We start from the raw sequence: 16,839 nt of genomic DNA, 5'->3' as shown, positions 1-16,839 counted from the left end.
TTCAGGTTTTTGTCCGGTCCGGACCTGAATCCGGAATCTTGTTTTTTTAGGACCGGTGTCCGGTCCGGAATCTACCGGTCCGGACCGGACCGGACAATTCAGGTCCGGTTCCGGACCGGATTCAGGACCCGGTCAAATTCTGCACACCCCTAGTAGTACGTACTACGTACTCCCTCGTTTCTTTTTGTTTGTTACGTTTTGATTTTTGCAGGTTTATTAAAGTATAATAAAGATTTTTTTTTCTTTTTTATTTTAAATGCTTTAGATTTCATCATTAATCCTAATTCTATTTTTTACAAAATCTGATATTTATTGTCTCTTTGAATATAGTGCAAATCAGGTTTTATTTTTTATTAAAAAAATAAACCCAAGTAAAACTTCAATCCAATAATCATTACAACAACCAATACGATTGTTTTATTTAGCAAAATGAACCAATAATAGAAAAGTACACATATTGCTAACATAACACACACTACAAGAAATTGTACCATTAACGACGGGAAATTCAGTCGCGAAAGGCCAATAATCGTTGATTAACGACAGGGTTTCCTGTCGCGAATCCGTCATGAAAGGGGTCGTCGTTAATAGAAAATCTCGTCATTAATCCGTCGTAAAAGACATTTGCGACGGTTGTTCCCGTCTTTGTTTCGTTGTTAGACCCGTCGCAAAAGGCTTTTGCGACGGAATTTTTGGCCCGTCGTAATTAGGTTGTCGTTAAAGATACAAATTCTTGTAGTGATACTTGGGAAATTGTAAAGAAATTTAATGAGTTGAAAAAATTGGACCAATTAAAACTAAAAGCTTGCACAAAAAATGAAAGTATAATAAGTTTATAAAATGAAAGATTTTTCCATGTAACAAACATTGTGAAACACCCTAAAAGGAATACGTAACCAACAAAAAGAAACGGAGAGAGTATAATCTTTACATTCTCCAAATTTATTAGTTTTTTTTTTTTTTTGGAAAAGTAGGACTATCAAACAAAAAGACAACCAACATAAAGGCAAACAAAACAAAACAAAACAAAAAGTTAAAACGAGAATGAGAGCAGCTGGCGTCGACGTGCCCGACCAGCTAGGGCGTGGGCCTCCTCAACCAAGGGTCTGGGCACCTTGTAAACAGAGAAATCATGAAGTGAGGCCAGTAGCCCAGTAGACGTCGAACCTCCGCAAGAGACCAAGACACAGACACAGGCGGAAGTATCAAGCTTTGCAGTAGCCGAACCACCAAATTTATTAGTTATGTACAAAGAATTTGCATGATGCAATTAAGATAAATTGTTTTTACCACCTACAAAAATGAAAAATTTGTCTTTTACCACTTAAAAACTAAAACTTATATTTTACCAACTAAAAAAAGTAAAACTTGTTTTTAATCAGCTGAAAACGGAAAAAATAGATGAAATATTTATGTGTGGCTACCTAATTCAATTTCCCTCCAGTTTTTACACTCTTTTGTGATTTTCTTTAACTCTTCACCCTTCTCTCTTTACTTCCATTAAATTTTGTCAATTTTATTAATTAATGGTGATAAAAAGTTATGTGAATTCATGGAAGATAAGAAAGCGAGAAAAGTGAATAGAGTTAAATACATGAAATCGTGGAATAAGATAATATAATAAAAAATATCACCGTAATACCCCCCCACCAGTCCCCCACATAACATTTTCGTAAATTTTTTTATTTTTCAGGTGGTAAAAACATGTTTTAAAATTTGTTTTAAATGGTAAAATATAAGTTTTAGTTTTGTAGGTGATAAACAACAATTTTTCAATTCTTTTAGGTGATAAAAAGTGATTTATCTCTATTACATAAAGGAACAGCTGAGGGCATAAGAGTAAATTAACTTTTCGTGTCCCCCAGTGAATTGACGAAATTACCCCTAATTAAACCCAGCCCCCAGCCTCACTCTCACATGCGCATAGCTCTCTTTCTCTCTCCTAGGTCTTCGGCGTCCCTGACCCTTCCTGCTCCCTCCCGTTTTCTCTCTCCTTCCTCTTCATCTTCTTTGATCTTCTTCCTCTAATCCTCTTCCACCAAACCCCATCCCATTCTAAACCCTAAATATTTCGTCTCTCTTTCACTGCACACACACGCTCTTTCTCCTCCGCCTCTCGCCGTCGCCATCACCGCCTGATCTTCTAGAGAACTGAAACATCTGAGTAGCTAAAGGAAGGGAAATCAACCGGAAAATGAGGATAGAAAGGGAAGCCAAAAGGTGTGACCACTGTGGGATGAGAGGACATCCCTTCCCCAGCTCTAGCTGGGGTACCTCATCTTCGATGAGCATCCTTCCCTAAGTAAGGCCCTATTTAGGCTTACCTTTCCCGCCCGAAACTAGAAGATCTCTGGTTCCTCATAATTAATTCGTAGGTTCGATTCCAAAAACTTCGCTTTAGCGACTTCTTCTCCGGGCCGAGGACCTCCTCAATGGGTTCTAAGAAGGAGGCGATTTGTTCGCTGAATCAATCAATAAGCTTATTGAGCGCTTTAGCCAGTCAACTTCCTGAGTCCATATTGTTACAGTCAGGAGATGCTCGCCTTTGGAATTCAGCCCGCACCGAGAGTGTCCAGGCTATCATAAACCTGGCTATTCCTGATGTAATTACGATCGAACAAGAAAGTGAAACGAGGATTCATGGCCGAACAAGACAGAACATCGTCAATGCATCTCTCCTTTTTAGGGTGAGATTTTAACAACTTTGTATAGATTTTCATTTTTTTCCAATTGATTCTGGAGATTTTGTTTATTTGATGTGTTTTTTTTTCCGATTTTTATTGTTTTTTCCAATTGTTTAGAGAGATATTTTTATTTTGGAGCCCTAGCCATTCCGATTTTAAAAAATATTGTGGGATTGAATAGAGATATTTAGAGATTTTTGTTTTTCTAAAAAATACATTTTTCGGGTTTAATTTGATCGGGAAAGTTTAGAAATTTATTGTAATGTCGACGAAAATGGGTACGGCGAAGGATTTAGCGGAGAAAATGAGGTTGATGGGTGCACCGGGTGGACATTATTGAGCCAAAAAAACCGAATGTTTGTCAAAGATTGTTGTTGCCAGGTAAAGAGGCCGATCTTCGCCTTTAGGTTTTTTGCGTAACTTTATCTCTTTGTCTCTTGATTTTGATTGTAGAATTGTTGAAATTTACTGTAAAACAATGTTTTTTTATGTTGTAATAGTGATATTTAGGGTTTAATTGGTGTTGTTTGTTGGTAGAAATATCCTCATTTTTTTGTGTTGAACGTGGAATTTTCGTATTTTTAGTAAAAAGTTGTGTGATTATTTTCAGTTATTGTGATTTATGGGAATGAATAATTAGGGGTTAGTTTATGTAGTTCAATGATGTGTTTCTCTATTTTTTCGTTTGATTACATAAAATTTTGTATTTGCTGCATAGAAATGTGATTTTTTATAGTAACGGTGATGATTTGTAATATTATAAATTATTTGGGTTAATTTTTGGTGATTAACTGTTTGATTGGTTATATGTGGAAGTAATTGTTACAGTAACATTGATAGTTTGTAATATTAAGATTTTTTTAGGTTAGTTTTGGTGATTAATTGTTTTGATTGGTTATGTACGAAAGAATTATGTTTGGTACTGTGATTATTGTATTTATTTATTTTTTGGTTGTGAAACAATGATTATTACAAAGGCTTCAACTTTGATTCAAAATTGAAATGTGAAGTTCTATTTTCTTAGGTAAATAATCATACAGTTGGATAATTAGGGATGTAGGATATGGAAATGATAAGTTTTTTGCGAGAAATTATTAGGAATGTGCAAATAATGAAGTATGATCTTGGTACAAGAAGACTGCTAAGAATGTAAGGTTTATTATTGCTAGATCGAGTCTTTTTGTTCAAGTATGATTCTGTTTAATGCGTTGTTTGAATTTTTGTAGAAATCTTTGAATTTAATTCTATTGATTCATTCGTTTGGCTCATTTGAATGATGCTGATCTATTCATTCGTTTGGCTCATTCGAATTTCATGCTCTTCACATACTAAAAACTTAAGATGAAAATTCCGGGATTACCGGGCACTTCATGTCATCTAGATTTTGTTTCTTTTATCCAAAAATGGGTTTCTTCAATATTTATATGATTGGTTGAAGAGTATTTCTTCATATACAGCATTTTATCGGCTCGTCCTCATACTTCGGGCACTACATGTCAATAATGAGAAGGCAAATATGTTGCTGTTGGCAGCAAGAAGAATTGTAACAATGACGGGTTTCTGGGTGCTTCTTGCTCAACTGTTCCAAACTTCAGTAACCGAGAAACTATGGGTATATTCTCTATTACCCCTATGATCTTTAAATTGTCTAATGATACTTTATCACGCTTTCTTGAACTATGTTTGTTGGTCTTATGTTGCAAATTTGGATTATTTTGTTAAGTTCAATCTTGAAGTCAGTGTTGAATGCTTTCTTGAATGATTGAGTGATGTTGCCACTCCTTACCTATGGAATTTGAGTGTTTCCATATGAGAGAGTGTTAAAGTTTTGCATATGTAGTTAATAGTGAGATACGGAGTAACATTGTGTTATTTGAATCGTCTGTGCAAAAGTATAACCGATATTGTATTTTTTTGAGTCCAATAGAGTTTTACTCCCCAACTGCTCGGAAATGGCGTTATTTATATTTCTTTGAGTACTTGATTTAATTTGCACATGTTTAATTTTTCTGAATTTTTGGGATTTATTTTCTGAATTTATGAGTTCATTGATTATTACTGAATTTTTGAATTTTTCTGATTTTTCCGGGTTCGATCAAAAGTGGAGACGCTTCAAGGAGAAGAATCAACTATCCGGGAAAAAAACATCTATGTGAGAAGAAATTAAAAAAATATGATGCAAATTTTGAAATTATGTACCGAATTTGAGTAAATTGTGTGTCCATTTCCTATTTTAAGGAACATTACCATGAATTATGTAATTTGGTCTGGTTTGTGACAATATATTAATCTATCATTTTAATTTGTGTATAATATCGCACGCATCGCGTGCATATAAGACTAGTCCTATATATCGAAGGAAATTACATAAAAACTAGTATGACTCCTAGCACAATCTATTATTTTGTTTGTTGCTACTTTTGCGGCTCATAACACCTGTAGTTTCTATTTTGGACTTTGGACCAATGCTATTTTTTGGCCAAAATAAAGATAGATGAAAATGCCAAAGAGTCAATTAAGGAGATCGATATTTGGCCAATGACCAACCTTTACCTAGGTGAAGGGTCATTTTTCAAACACATACTTTAATTTTTAATATCTCAAATTATGTATAAGTAAAAATTATAAAAAGTTGATATTTAAAAATATATTTTCGATACGAGTCTAACAAGATCCCACACGACTATAATTTTTCTTATGTTTAAATCACAAAAATGATCAAAGGTCTAGTGTGAATAGTGTAAAAAACAAGATGATGCGATATTTATGGAACAAAAGAAGTATTATAGTTTTATCGCATTCTTTCCCTTAAAAATAAAAAAATAAAAACAATTCATATATTCCTAATTTCTTTTTACCTACAATATGAGTCGTACAACACAATCTCATAAATTGGACACCAAATACTGAAATAAAATTATTAATAGTACAGTATCCGTGCAATTACACGGTTTGAAAAGTTTAAATATTAATTTTGTATTAACTTGAAATATAAATGACCTAAAAAGTTTCTAACAAAAAAATCATAATCTACATATTATAAAAAATTTAACAATAATGGAGTCAAAACTTAAAATTCATCGCAACGTACATCATACCTTATGCTCCATATCATAATATATGCTACCGTTTAAATGTCGAGATCATTAACTAATTTATTACTATTTCATTCTCTATATATTATATATTCACCAAGTCCATAATAAAATCAATTGATAATACTATACACTATGGAATATAAGTAAGTCCTCTAACTTATAAGTTAGTACATACATAGTATTATAACTATTATCTACCATTTTTCTCCAATATAAGACAACTCATTCAATCATACGTGGGTACAAGTGAAAATTTAACAAAATCTATGTTACGACAGAATATTATATTGTAAACTGAATAACGTCAATATTGTAGAGTCGTGTTTATTTTATACTAGCTATATGTATCTTAGCTAGGGTATTTAGGTAGCTACGATATACTCCCTACTATATATACGATTGACTCTAATGAGAATACATGAGTTTGAGCATAATTTGTCATGGTATCAGAGCAAAGTCCCAGGTCCATTATCAAAACCTAGGAAGGGATGATCCTCTGAACTAAGAATATATGTAAGATGGAGATGATTTGAATATCTGTTTGAAGCAGAAAGTACTACATAATTGATTGGACCATAGCCTAACTAGGAAGCGGTGACCTTTTGAAATTGCAAGAAAGTAAATAGGCACACATGTAAGGGAGGGTGTTAAAAAGAATGAGAAATAAAGAGAATGCCCGTCATATAAAATTGGCGGATAATTTCTCCTATCAGACTATCACCATTTAATTTTAGAATGAAATTCCTTCAAGTTTATATGTGGCTAATTTTTTCTTTTGTCTGAACTCACATTAGGCCCGATAAGTTTTTCACCCTAGGAATATCACTTACATTTTTTACACGAGATATATTTATTATTTTTGAATAAAACTAAATCGGAGATACTATGTCCGTAACCAAAAAAGAACCCTATTAAACAACGGAATCCCATATTCTCTCCTTCTATTACGAGTACTTGTATTCTCACTCATTACTCATTTATTATTACTCTCCGCAACGGCTCAACCTCCTCTTCTTCCCTCACATTCTAAACTCTAAAGTAACTCTAACTTTGTCCATGATCATGGACACTGAAAACCCCAATCCTTTTCCTAAACCCTCCAAAATAACTCGGCTAAACGGTTTCGTGGCGCGCAGCCGAGTCGGTAAGCGTTTCAAACTAACAGAACGTCGCACAACCTTCACAACCGAGCTTCGTGCCGGCACCGCCACTTTCCTTACGATGGCCTATATCCTAGCTGTCAACGCTTCGATTCTAGCGGACTCGGGTGGCACGTGTTCGGTTTCTGATTGTATCCCTCTCTGTTCTGACTCTGCTTTCCCTACTACTGATTGTTCGGGCCCCACCCGACATATCATCACCCCGGATGACACGTGTAAGTTCAACCCGGTGAATCCCGGGTACAACGCCTGTTTGGCGAGGATCAGAAAGGACCTGATCGTCGCCACGGTGGCGTCGTCTCTTATTGGGTGTTTCGTCATGGGAGTTTTCGCTAATTTACCACTCGCTTTGGCTCCCGGAATGGGGACCAACGCTTATTTTGCCTACACTGTGGTGGGTTTCCATGGGTCGGGAAGCATCCCTTACAAAACTGCCCTTACTGCAGTTTTTGTAGAGGGTTTAATATTCTTAGCGTTATCCGCGATCGGACTCCGAGCAAAGTTCGCTAAATTAGTACCTAAACCAGTCCGAATTTCATCTTCAGCCGGAATCGGGTTATTCCTCGCATTCATTGGGCTACAAAACAGCCAAGGAATCGGGCTAATTGGTTATAGCGGGTCAACTCTGTTAACACTCGGTGGGTGCCCGAGTTCATCACGAGTGTCAGTCGCTCCGGTGGTAAATTCCTTAAACGGAACATCTGTCCTCCCCGGCGGCAGTATCTCCGACAAGATTTATTGCCTAAACCATCGTATGGAAAGCCACACATTATGGTTGGGTATAGTTGGGTTTTTTATTATAGCATATTGCTGGGTGAAAAAGATAAAGGGGGCAATGATTTACGGGATCGTTTTTGTTACTGCCATTTCGTGGTTTCGGGACACGAGTGTCACGGCGTTTCCTCACACGGAAGCCGGGGACGCTGCGTTTGAATACTTTAAGAAGGTGGTTGATATTCACACGATCAAAAACACTGCTGGAGCTCTCAGTTTAAGTGGAATTACTAAAGGGCCCTTCTGGGTGGCATTAATTACGTTCCTATACGTCGACATTTTGGACACCACAGCAACTTTATACTCCATGGCACGTTTCGCAGGTTTCGTGGATGAAAACGGTGAATTCGAAGGGCAATATTTTGCATTCATGAGCGACGCAGTTTCAATTGTTGTGGGGTCACTTTTAGGTACGTCCCCCGTAACGACTTTTATCGAGTCGTCAACAGGAATACGTGAAGGCGGTAGGACGGGTCTAACGGCGTTAACAACAGGAAGCTATTTCTTCCTAGCGCTGTTTATAACGCCCTTACTAGCATCAATCCCGGCATGGGCGGTCGGACCACCGTTGATCTTGGTCGGTGTTTTGATGATGAAATCAGTGGTTGATATAAATTGGGATGATATGAGAGAAGCAATTCCAGCTTTTGTTACATTGATTTTGACCCCCTTGACTTATTCCATTGCATATGGTCTAATTGGTGGAATTGGGACTTACATCGTCCTACATCTTTGGGATTGGAGTTTGTTACTTCTTAGCAAATTTGGAATTGTTGAGGGACCAAAGTGTAAAACTGAAGAGGAAAATGCAAATGGGGTTGAGCTTCTTAATGGCAGTAATAACAATAATGTTAATCATCATGGCGGTGGCGGTGGCGGTAATATTGTAGATACAAACGTAAAAGAAATTGATGTATAGTAGCTTTTTATTAGGACACTTTTTTTTCCTGTAATTTTTCCCTTTGATCTTTTGGTTAATTCATTTTCTAGGTAGTTAATTGTTCTTTTTATGGAAAGGGTAGGGAGGGTTAAGGGGAATTTGTTATGATTAAGATTCATAAATGTACATATACTTGTATTAGTGATAAAGCTAATGTACATAGGGATCCTTTTCAATGTTATATTCTGTTTTTAGCTTATTTTATTATTCCATTGAGCTTCATGATATATTCACTAGAGTATACTTCGTATGATATATCTGTTGATTTGTTTGTCTTGATTGACAACATCCGGTGCATAGATCCAACGGTTTATCGGGAGTTAATTAGAATAAAGGGATCGATATTATACACTAACGTAACTTACGAATGAGAAATATTTGACATGTATTTGTGGTTACGTGTTTAGTAGTTTAATTTCCTTTACAATATATGTTGGGAGCTAATTACCTATGTTCAACCAAACAATAGATAGCTTTTAAGTCTGAATGAATGATGAATGAAATTCCAATAATACTTATACATTGAATGATTGAATGATAAAGTAACAGCTAGATAGCATCTCAACTCTCAAGTGAGAGAACTTTTGAGGGTGTTTTTGATGCCCCAAAAAGTGAGAATGTGCAAGGGGGGGAAGAGAATAAGGTTTCATCTCATCTGATTTAAATTTTATGTCTCAAATATACAACTTCAGTTGGGGCCTAGCCTCAAATTTGGAATAATAGTTGGAGAATGGAGATACATTTCTTAGGTACTCAGACTTACTCCCATGCACTGGGACGCTTTGAAAATTCTATGTGGGAAAATTTCAAGGGCGTGGTTATGATATATCACTCTAATGGCCTCCAGTTTCAGCACCAGAGTGTTATCCAATTAAGTTATACTCCCTCCGTCCCAAAATTATAATCCTGTTTTTCAAATCGGGCGTCCCATAATTATAGTCATATTTCCTTATTTGAACACAAAAAAATTTCCATGTTACCCTTATTTGGGACCACAAAACAAAAAGAAAATGTACTCTATTCCTTTTATTATGTACTATTTTCTCTTCTCTATGTACTTTATTCTTTTTTACATGTACTATATTCTACTTTTTCATCATCAACATACTATATTTCAATTTCCCACCCACTTAATTACACTTTTCTTATAATCCGTGTTTTTAGTTAACAGGACTATAATTTTGGGACGGAGGGAGTAATGTTTTACATGTTATCTTTGTAAAATTAATACTAATGAAAAAAATTCAAACATAATTTCATTAAAGAATATATGATAATTATCCATCAAAATCGAGTTTTAACCTAATTAAAGAAGTTATGATAGAGAAGTTGAAATAAATGCCATATATAGAAAAGTATTAAATTTCCTCTTTGTGGATTGTGGTTGATGTTCTTCCAAACAAAATATCTTGACCATACTTATTACATCGTGTACATATAATTGATTAATTTCCCAATCTGAAAATAGTGGAATATCTTAGTTTGTGGCAAGGTGGCATTAAGGCATTCTAATGAAAGTGGAATATCTTAGTTTGTGGGAGTATTGTTTTTGACATAATTGTGCTTTAGTCATTGAAGATGTACCTGAGAAGAAGATAGATTTTGTATCTATCCCGTACAATATATTGTAATTAATTATCTAACGAAATTCGTTTATATCCAATCTCAAAATTACATCGACCTCATTAATAAATCAGGAAAAATCAACGTGTCTATATTATATTCGGTCGGTGTATGGTACACTTTTCATACCATACTACACTATTTTTAGCCCTCAACAAACAAATCTATGAAAAACAATAGTGTTGGACTCTTGGGTGTATGATGCATGTACCAAAGGAAGACATAGGTTAAAATTATGTAATCCTGTTGGAAAGTGGCTTATAATTTTGAAGATTTGTTTACCCAAAAGCAAGTAAGGATTTGTTTGACTTTGCATCATACTTTTAGTATTGACTCTACCAATTATATGTACAACCATACAATCAATCCAAAATAATTGTACTTGACAATTACTAAAAAACAAAACCTGCACCATGCCCATGTTTTGTCCAATCTCTTCATACAGTCACTTACTACTTACTAGGAGAGACAGCAAAATCCACACTTGGGCCGTATGCATTCAATTTTTTTTTATTGTACATGCGACGTGTGTAAGAGGAAAGGTAAGCCAATTAGTTACAACACTCATCTTCTTCGTTTTTACATTTTTTTTGTTTTTTTGTGTGATCTTCGTTTTTACAATATTATTGTACGTATTTTGAGGTAAAATTACTGCACATCAAAACACGTTAAATTGAGTGAAATTAACCTGATAATATATACTTTATATATTTACGGTTACATGCATGTGGGCTTAGTCCGTGCCTTGCCTTGGCCTCTCTTTTGAAATTTCCTACATGACGCATAAAATCATAAATGGTAGGCTAGGCAATGGATTTAGGCCCATCTAAACCTAAAACACATGGGTTTGACACGAAACACGACCTAAAACCATCTTTAACAAACTCCGTACATGAACATCTTTCAAAAGGTCGTGTGCGCACAAGGTGTACAATAAATTTATTGTACACCAAGATAACTTTTACCCAATTTTTTGTAACTTTAACCTAGTTTTGATTAACTTTTATATTAGTAATAAAAAAGTTGATGGATAAACATTTTAAAGGGTTAAATGATTAATTTTATACATTATTAGTCATTTTGAAGAAATAAGTTTTACTAAAATTAAAAAATGTATCACTAAAAAATAAATAACTTTTACATATATAAGCTTAACTCTTAAACATTTTGAGTTAACTTTTACTTCGATGTACAATATTTATTGTGCACTTCTTATAAATAAGAATTTGTGAACACCTTTAGATGAAATTAATAAAAGATGTCAAAGTGATAAGATTAATGATGAAGTAATCACATGTTTGATGTTTGTAATCCTATCCAAGCTTTGTGGACGATTGGATCTCCTCGATCAATTGCATCAATTATACAACTCAGCTAATTTTGGTCACCTACCTCAACTAATTAATGTTCCCTTCTTTGCATTCAATTTGAAAGCTAAGCCCCAAGACTATGGTACGATCTTGGATCGGATCTCTGAATTCAAACATTACTTAGCTTACTTCTTCCCGTTGAGGTGTTGATTATATCAAGTCATTCAATGTTCTGATAATTGATGTAATAGACTAACTGAAAGGTATCAACAAGCCAAGGGATGCATATATCATAATCCTTTTCGTAGTGTCAATTTATAGTATCCCAAAAGAATCCTCAATATTAATTTTTGCTTTGAATCGAGTAATTAATTACTTGTACATATCGACCAAGAAATTGTAACATTTCAACACTTGTCAAAAAAATAAATTATAGTCGAATTATATATCTAAAATTATTGTCAAGCTATCAAACATCTCAGATCACGCAAATTGTCAACATGTGTTGCCTAGTAACATATAGGTTATAGATTCAAATTCTCCTTCTCCATTTATAATTTATAGGACAAATTGTTTTTTACCACCTACAAAAATCGAAAAAAACAAATTTACCACCTACAAAATTAAAATTTGTATTTTACCACTTAAAAAATAATTAAAACTTGTTTTTTACCACTAAAAAACGAAAAAATAGATGAAACTTTTATGTATGGCTACCTAATTCATTTTTCCTCCAATTTTATACATTCCTTGTGTGATTTTCTTTAACTCTTTCACCCTTCGCACTTTACTTCCATTAAATTTTGTCAATTTTGTAAATTAATGGTGGTGAAAAATTATGTAAATTAATGGAAAATAAGGAAGCGGGGGAAGAAAATAGAGTTAAATACATGAAATCGTGGAAGAATAAAACATATTAGAAGTATTACCGTAATTGTGACCCCCTACATAACATTTTCATCTATTTTTTCATTTTTCAGGTGGTAAAAAATAATTTTTAAACTTTTTTTAGGTGGTAAAATACAAGTTTTAGTTTTTTAGGTGGTAAAAAATAATTTTTCGATTTTTTTAGGTGGTAAAAAACAATTTATCCTAATTTATATTGCCCTTATAATTTATTTGCACAATCAAAAAATAACCAAGTAACAAGGAAATTAAATTATTATATGCATGCATGCAATTCAGGTTTTGGTATCTAGGTAGCACAGCAACAGTTAAATAAAATGACCTACCCAACAACACATTTGGAGCCCTTTAATTAATGTATATTTTAATTAAATTAAATTAAATTAAATTGGGATTATTCTTCTAGGGTGATGATAAATATCACAAGTTGTGATAGTATTTAGTTGTTGCAATCATACGTGCCGGATTATAAATGGTATATATGGGCGCCAAGTAGGTCATGCGTCATCAACATATTTTTACTATCAATGCAATAATTTTACTATTAAAATATGTAAATAAGTTAGTCATGCAAAGAAGGAAACAAATATTTCCTATACAAATCATAAATATTTTTTTGAAATAAAAAATTACATTATCCAATTTGTAAATTAGAATATTAAGATTTTCCTACGGAGTAGAGTACATTTTTTGTGACATGTATAATAGGGTATGTAAGTTAAAAATTTTAGTTTTCAATTTAAATTATGATACATAAGCATGTCATGTTATCATAATGACACGTTTTAAAGGTCACAACTTCAGTTTTATTAGATCATTAAGGCCCATAAGGGTGAGAGTTGAGTCAGAACAACCAGTTAGAACTTCTAATGCTTTTCAGGTATTGGATGTGATTGAGAATGATATCCTAATGGGAGAGCAAGTGCAAGGGGTTGTACAAGGGGGTGATCCAACTGGAAGAGGGGACTCTTCTGAATCTTATGGATAGAGTGTTAGCTTGGAATGTTAGGGGTCTGAACTCCACACAGAAACAGGATGAGGTCAAGCATTTCATTCAGAAGTATGCTGTGGGTTTAGTTGGGCTCCTAGAACATAAGGTAAAGCTCTCAAATCTTGGGAGGCTTTATCAAAGAGTTTTTGCAAATTAATGTTTTTCTAGCAACTCTAGCTTTCATGATGGAGGAAGAATTGTGATTGCATGGAAGTCTGGATGTTTTAATGTGAATATAGTGGCTGCTTCTAGTCAATTTGTGCATTGCCATGTTACTCCAGTTAGTGGCATGCATAGCTTTTATTGCACTTTTGTTTATGCTTTTAATAATCCTAATTTGAGACAGGAGTTGTGGAGGGATTTAGGATTACTTAACACTCAGGATCCATGGATTATGTGTGGTGATTTTAATAGTGTGATGGAAGTTGATGAAAGAATTGGGGCCCCTGTCAGACAGAGTGATATTGTTGATATAAGTAATTGCTTTCACAATTGTGGAATGGAGGATATCAAAAGTGTGGGGAATTTCTTCACATGGAATAACTGTAAGGTTATGATACATATGACAATTCATAAATCATGCGGAAAAAACCATTTAGCCAGGATTACATATTATTTACACATAATCATATAGCATAATTTAGATGCATACTCTTTGTTGCGTGCCTTCCCTAGCTGCGCCCGAACCGAACAAGAACAAGTCTTTAGGACTCCAAGTGTCGTCCCTCCGTAGATAGTCCACAGCACGTCCGGATCCGCCTTAAGATTGACCAACTAGAATCGCCCTTAAGGTACTAAAGAATTTCGGCACTTATAGTCAAGAAATGTGTCTGAATTTTCTCTCAAAAACTCACTTTGAATACTTGAATAATCTTTGAAAATATGTGACCCTAGGCACCTATTTATAGAGTTATGGAAAGGGTTTTGGAATCCTATCAGGATACTAATTTATTTAATTATAACCCTACTAGGACTCTAATTAAATAATCATTATCTAATAGTTTTAGGATTTAATCACACTTCGAATCCCGATTGCTTCAGGATTCCCGCACAAGCATTGCACGAGCACCGTACACCCGCGCAAGCCTTGCGGCCCACGCCAGGCGCACAGCGCTCGGCCCACTGCTGTGCTCTCGCGCGCGCGCCCAAAGCCTTGGCTGGGCCTGGCCTTGCGCTGGGCCTGGTCGAGGCTTGGCGTGCGCTGGTGCGCGTTGGCTCGCTGGGCGACGGCCTGGCTTCGTGCTGGGCCTTCGTCTAGCGGGCCTCGTCCGATGCTAATTCGTACGATACGCTTCCGATTAAATTCCCGATTCCGGAATTCATTTCCGATACGAACAATATTTAATATTTCCGATTCCGGAATCAATTTCCGTTTCGAACAAATATTTAATATTTCCGTTTCCGGAATTATTTTCCGATTCCGATAATATTTCCGATTCTGACAATATTTCCGTTTCCGGCAATATTTCCGATTCTGGCAATATTTCCATTTCCGATAATATTTTCCGATACGTACCATGTTTCCGTTTCCGGCAACATCTACGACTTGGATAATATTTATATTTCCGATACGATCCATATTTCCGTTTCCGGCAATATCATCGTTTCCGGAGTATTCATTTCTTGCCTGTGACGATCTCAGCTCCCACTGAAACCAAGATCCGTCGATTCCGAATATCCATAAATGGAGTATTTAATGCCATTAAATACTTGATCCGTTTACGTACTATTTGTGTGACCCTACGGGTTCAGTCAAGAGTAAGCTGTGGATTAATATCATTAATTCCACTTGAACTGAAGCGGCTTCTAGCTAGGCATTCAGCTCACTTGATCTCACTGAATTATTAACTTGTTAATTAATACTGAACCGCATTTATTAGACTTAACATAGAATGCATACTTGGACCAAGGGCATTATTTCCTTCAGTCTCCCACTTGTCCTTAGGGACAAGTGTGCATTTCCTAATTCCTTTGTCGCTCGATGCTTGCTCTTGAACATAAGGTAAGAGTTGTCATCCTTATTATGTCCAGAGGTGTTCCTCGGTTTCAGAGTTCAACTGATCAAATAAACAGATAATCATAGCCTATGATTCATCCGAGCACGGCCATGCATTTCACAGTTTCTAGCTCTCCGAGTGGCCTTGTACAACTTTTAAGCATCTCATCCCGATTTATGGGAGGACAATCCCAATCTTGCGATCTTGAGATTAGACTTCGTTTGATAGGTAATTACCTGAGCGTTGCCTTTATAGCCTCCTTTTACGGTGCGACGGTTGGTCAACGTCAAAGCAACCAGTTCTCAAACAAGTAATCTCAAATCACTCAGGTATTGAGGATTTAGTGTCTAATAATTTTAATGAAATTTACTTATGACAGATTTTCATCTCTTACAGTAAAGTTTCATAGGTCTTATCCGATACTAGTCTTCACAAAGTAAGTATCTATGCAAATGATTATGACATTGCCATGTCCACATAGTTCAAGAAACAGAACTACTAGTCATCTTGCATTCTAATCGTCTAACGTTTTCTATGCGTCCAATTTTATAGAAAACTCCGACTAGGGACCATTTTCAACCTTTGACATTCAAGTTCACTTGATAGACATTTCTTAGTCACAGGACTGGTCCTGACAGTCTATCTTGAATATATTGTCAAATTGAAGGGACTCATCATTTAATACTAAACCAAGATTAAATGGAATATGAAAATGCATTTCATATATGATAAATGTTCAACCCCAATGTTTTACAACCATGGGCCTCAAACCCATCTTCTAAAACAGTTCATGGAATTTCAAAGCTATGCTTGATTTCCAGTGCTACAATGTAAGTGTTGCTTCTCACTTGTTGCATAGGTCTAGTTATCATGCTTTGCCAATCTTAATATCCTTTTCATCGAATGTTCTTCGAGACAGATGATAAGATCTTTTGAGTATGTTTATTTTGTGATCTAGTCTTTTCTTGCTCCAAGAGTGGTCTACGCATTTTTCAATGAAGAACCATCAAGCTAGCAGACATGTGATCTACCCAAGTTCAGTGAAGAACTCTTTAACATAAACAACCCTGTTTTATTGCTTCTTAGGCAATAAGTACTTTTACTTCAACTTTATAGGTTGCTAGTGATGCTTTGTTTGGAATTACTTATCCAAGCAGTTCACAGATATGTGGAATACTTTCCAGCTGTATCTTAGAACATAGACATTAATATTTTAATATCCCACGCAACAACTCATGGTCTCCAATCCATGTTGCCATTTCAAAACACGATGCTCTATAGCTCGTCCTTATCAATGGTTAACTCCAAAGGGTCTTGCTTGATCCTTTGCCAGTGTTTATGCGTGTAGCATCAATA

General features: G+C 35.2%; 1 protein-coding gene across 1 annotated transcript; it reads left to right on the top strand.

Moving 5' to 3' along the window:
- Nucleotides 1-6,710: 6,710 nt before the first annotated feature.
- Nucleotides 6,711-8,855, top strand: LOC110786789 (adenine/guanine permease AZG1). The gene has a single exon (XM_021991369.2). The coding sequence runs from the start codon at nt 6,839-6,841 to the stop codon at nt 8,633-8,635; it is 1,797 nt and encodes a 598-aa protein (XP_021847061.1). The 5' UTR covers nt 6,711-6,838; the 3' UTR covers nt 8,636-8,855.
- The last annotated feature ends 7,984 nt before the right edge of the window (nt 8,856-16,839 follow it).

The sequence above is a fragment of the Spinacia oleracea genome, chromosome 1 (assembly GCF_020520425.1).
Source record: "Spinacia oleracea cultivar Varoflay chromosome 1, BTI_SOV_V1, whole genome shotgun sequence".
NCBI lineage: Eukaryota > Viridiplantae > Streptophyta > Magnoliopsida > Caryophyllales > Amaranthaceae > Spinacia > Spinacia oleracea.
Note: the sequence above shows the minus strand (reverse complement) of the source record. Positions and strands in the feature narration are given on the sequence as shown.

Excerpts from the sequence above, each read along its gene's own strand:
- LOC110786789 (XM_021991369.2), top strand. The coding sequence starts at position 6,839 with ATGATCATGGACACTGAAAACCCCAATCCTTTTCCTAAACCCTCCAAA.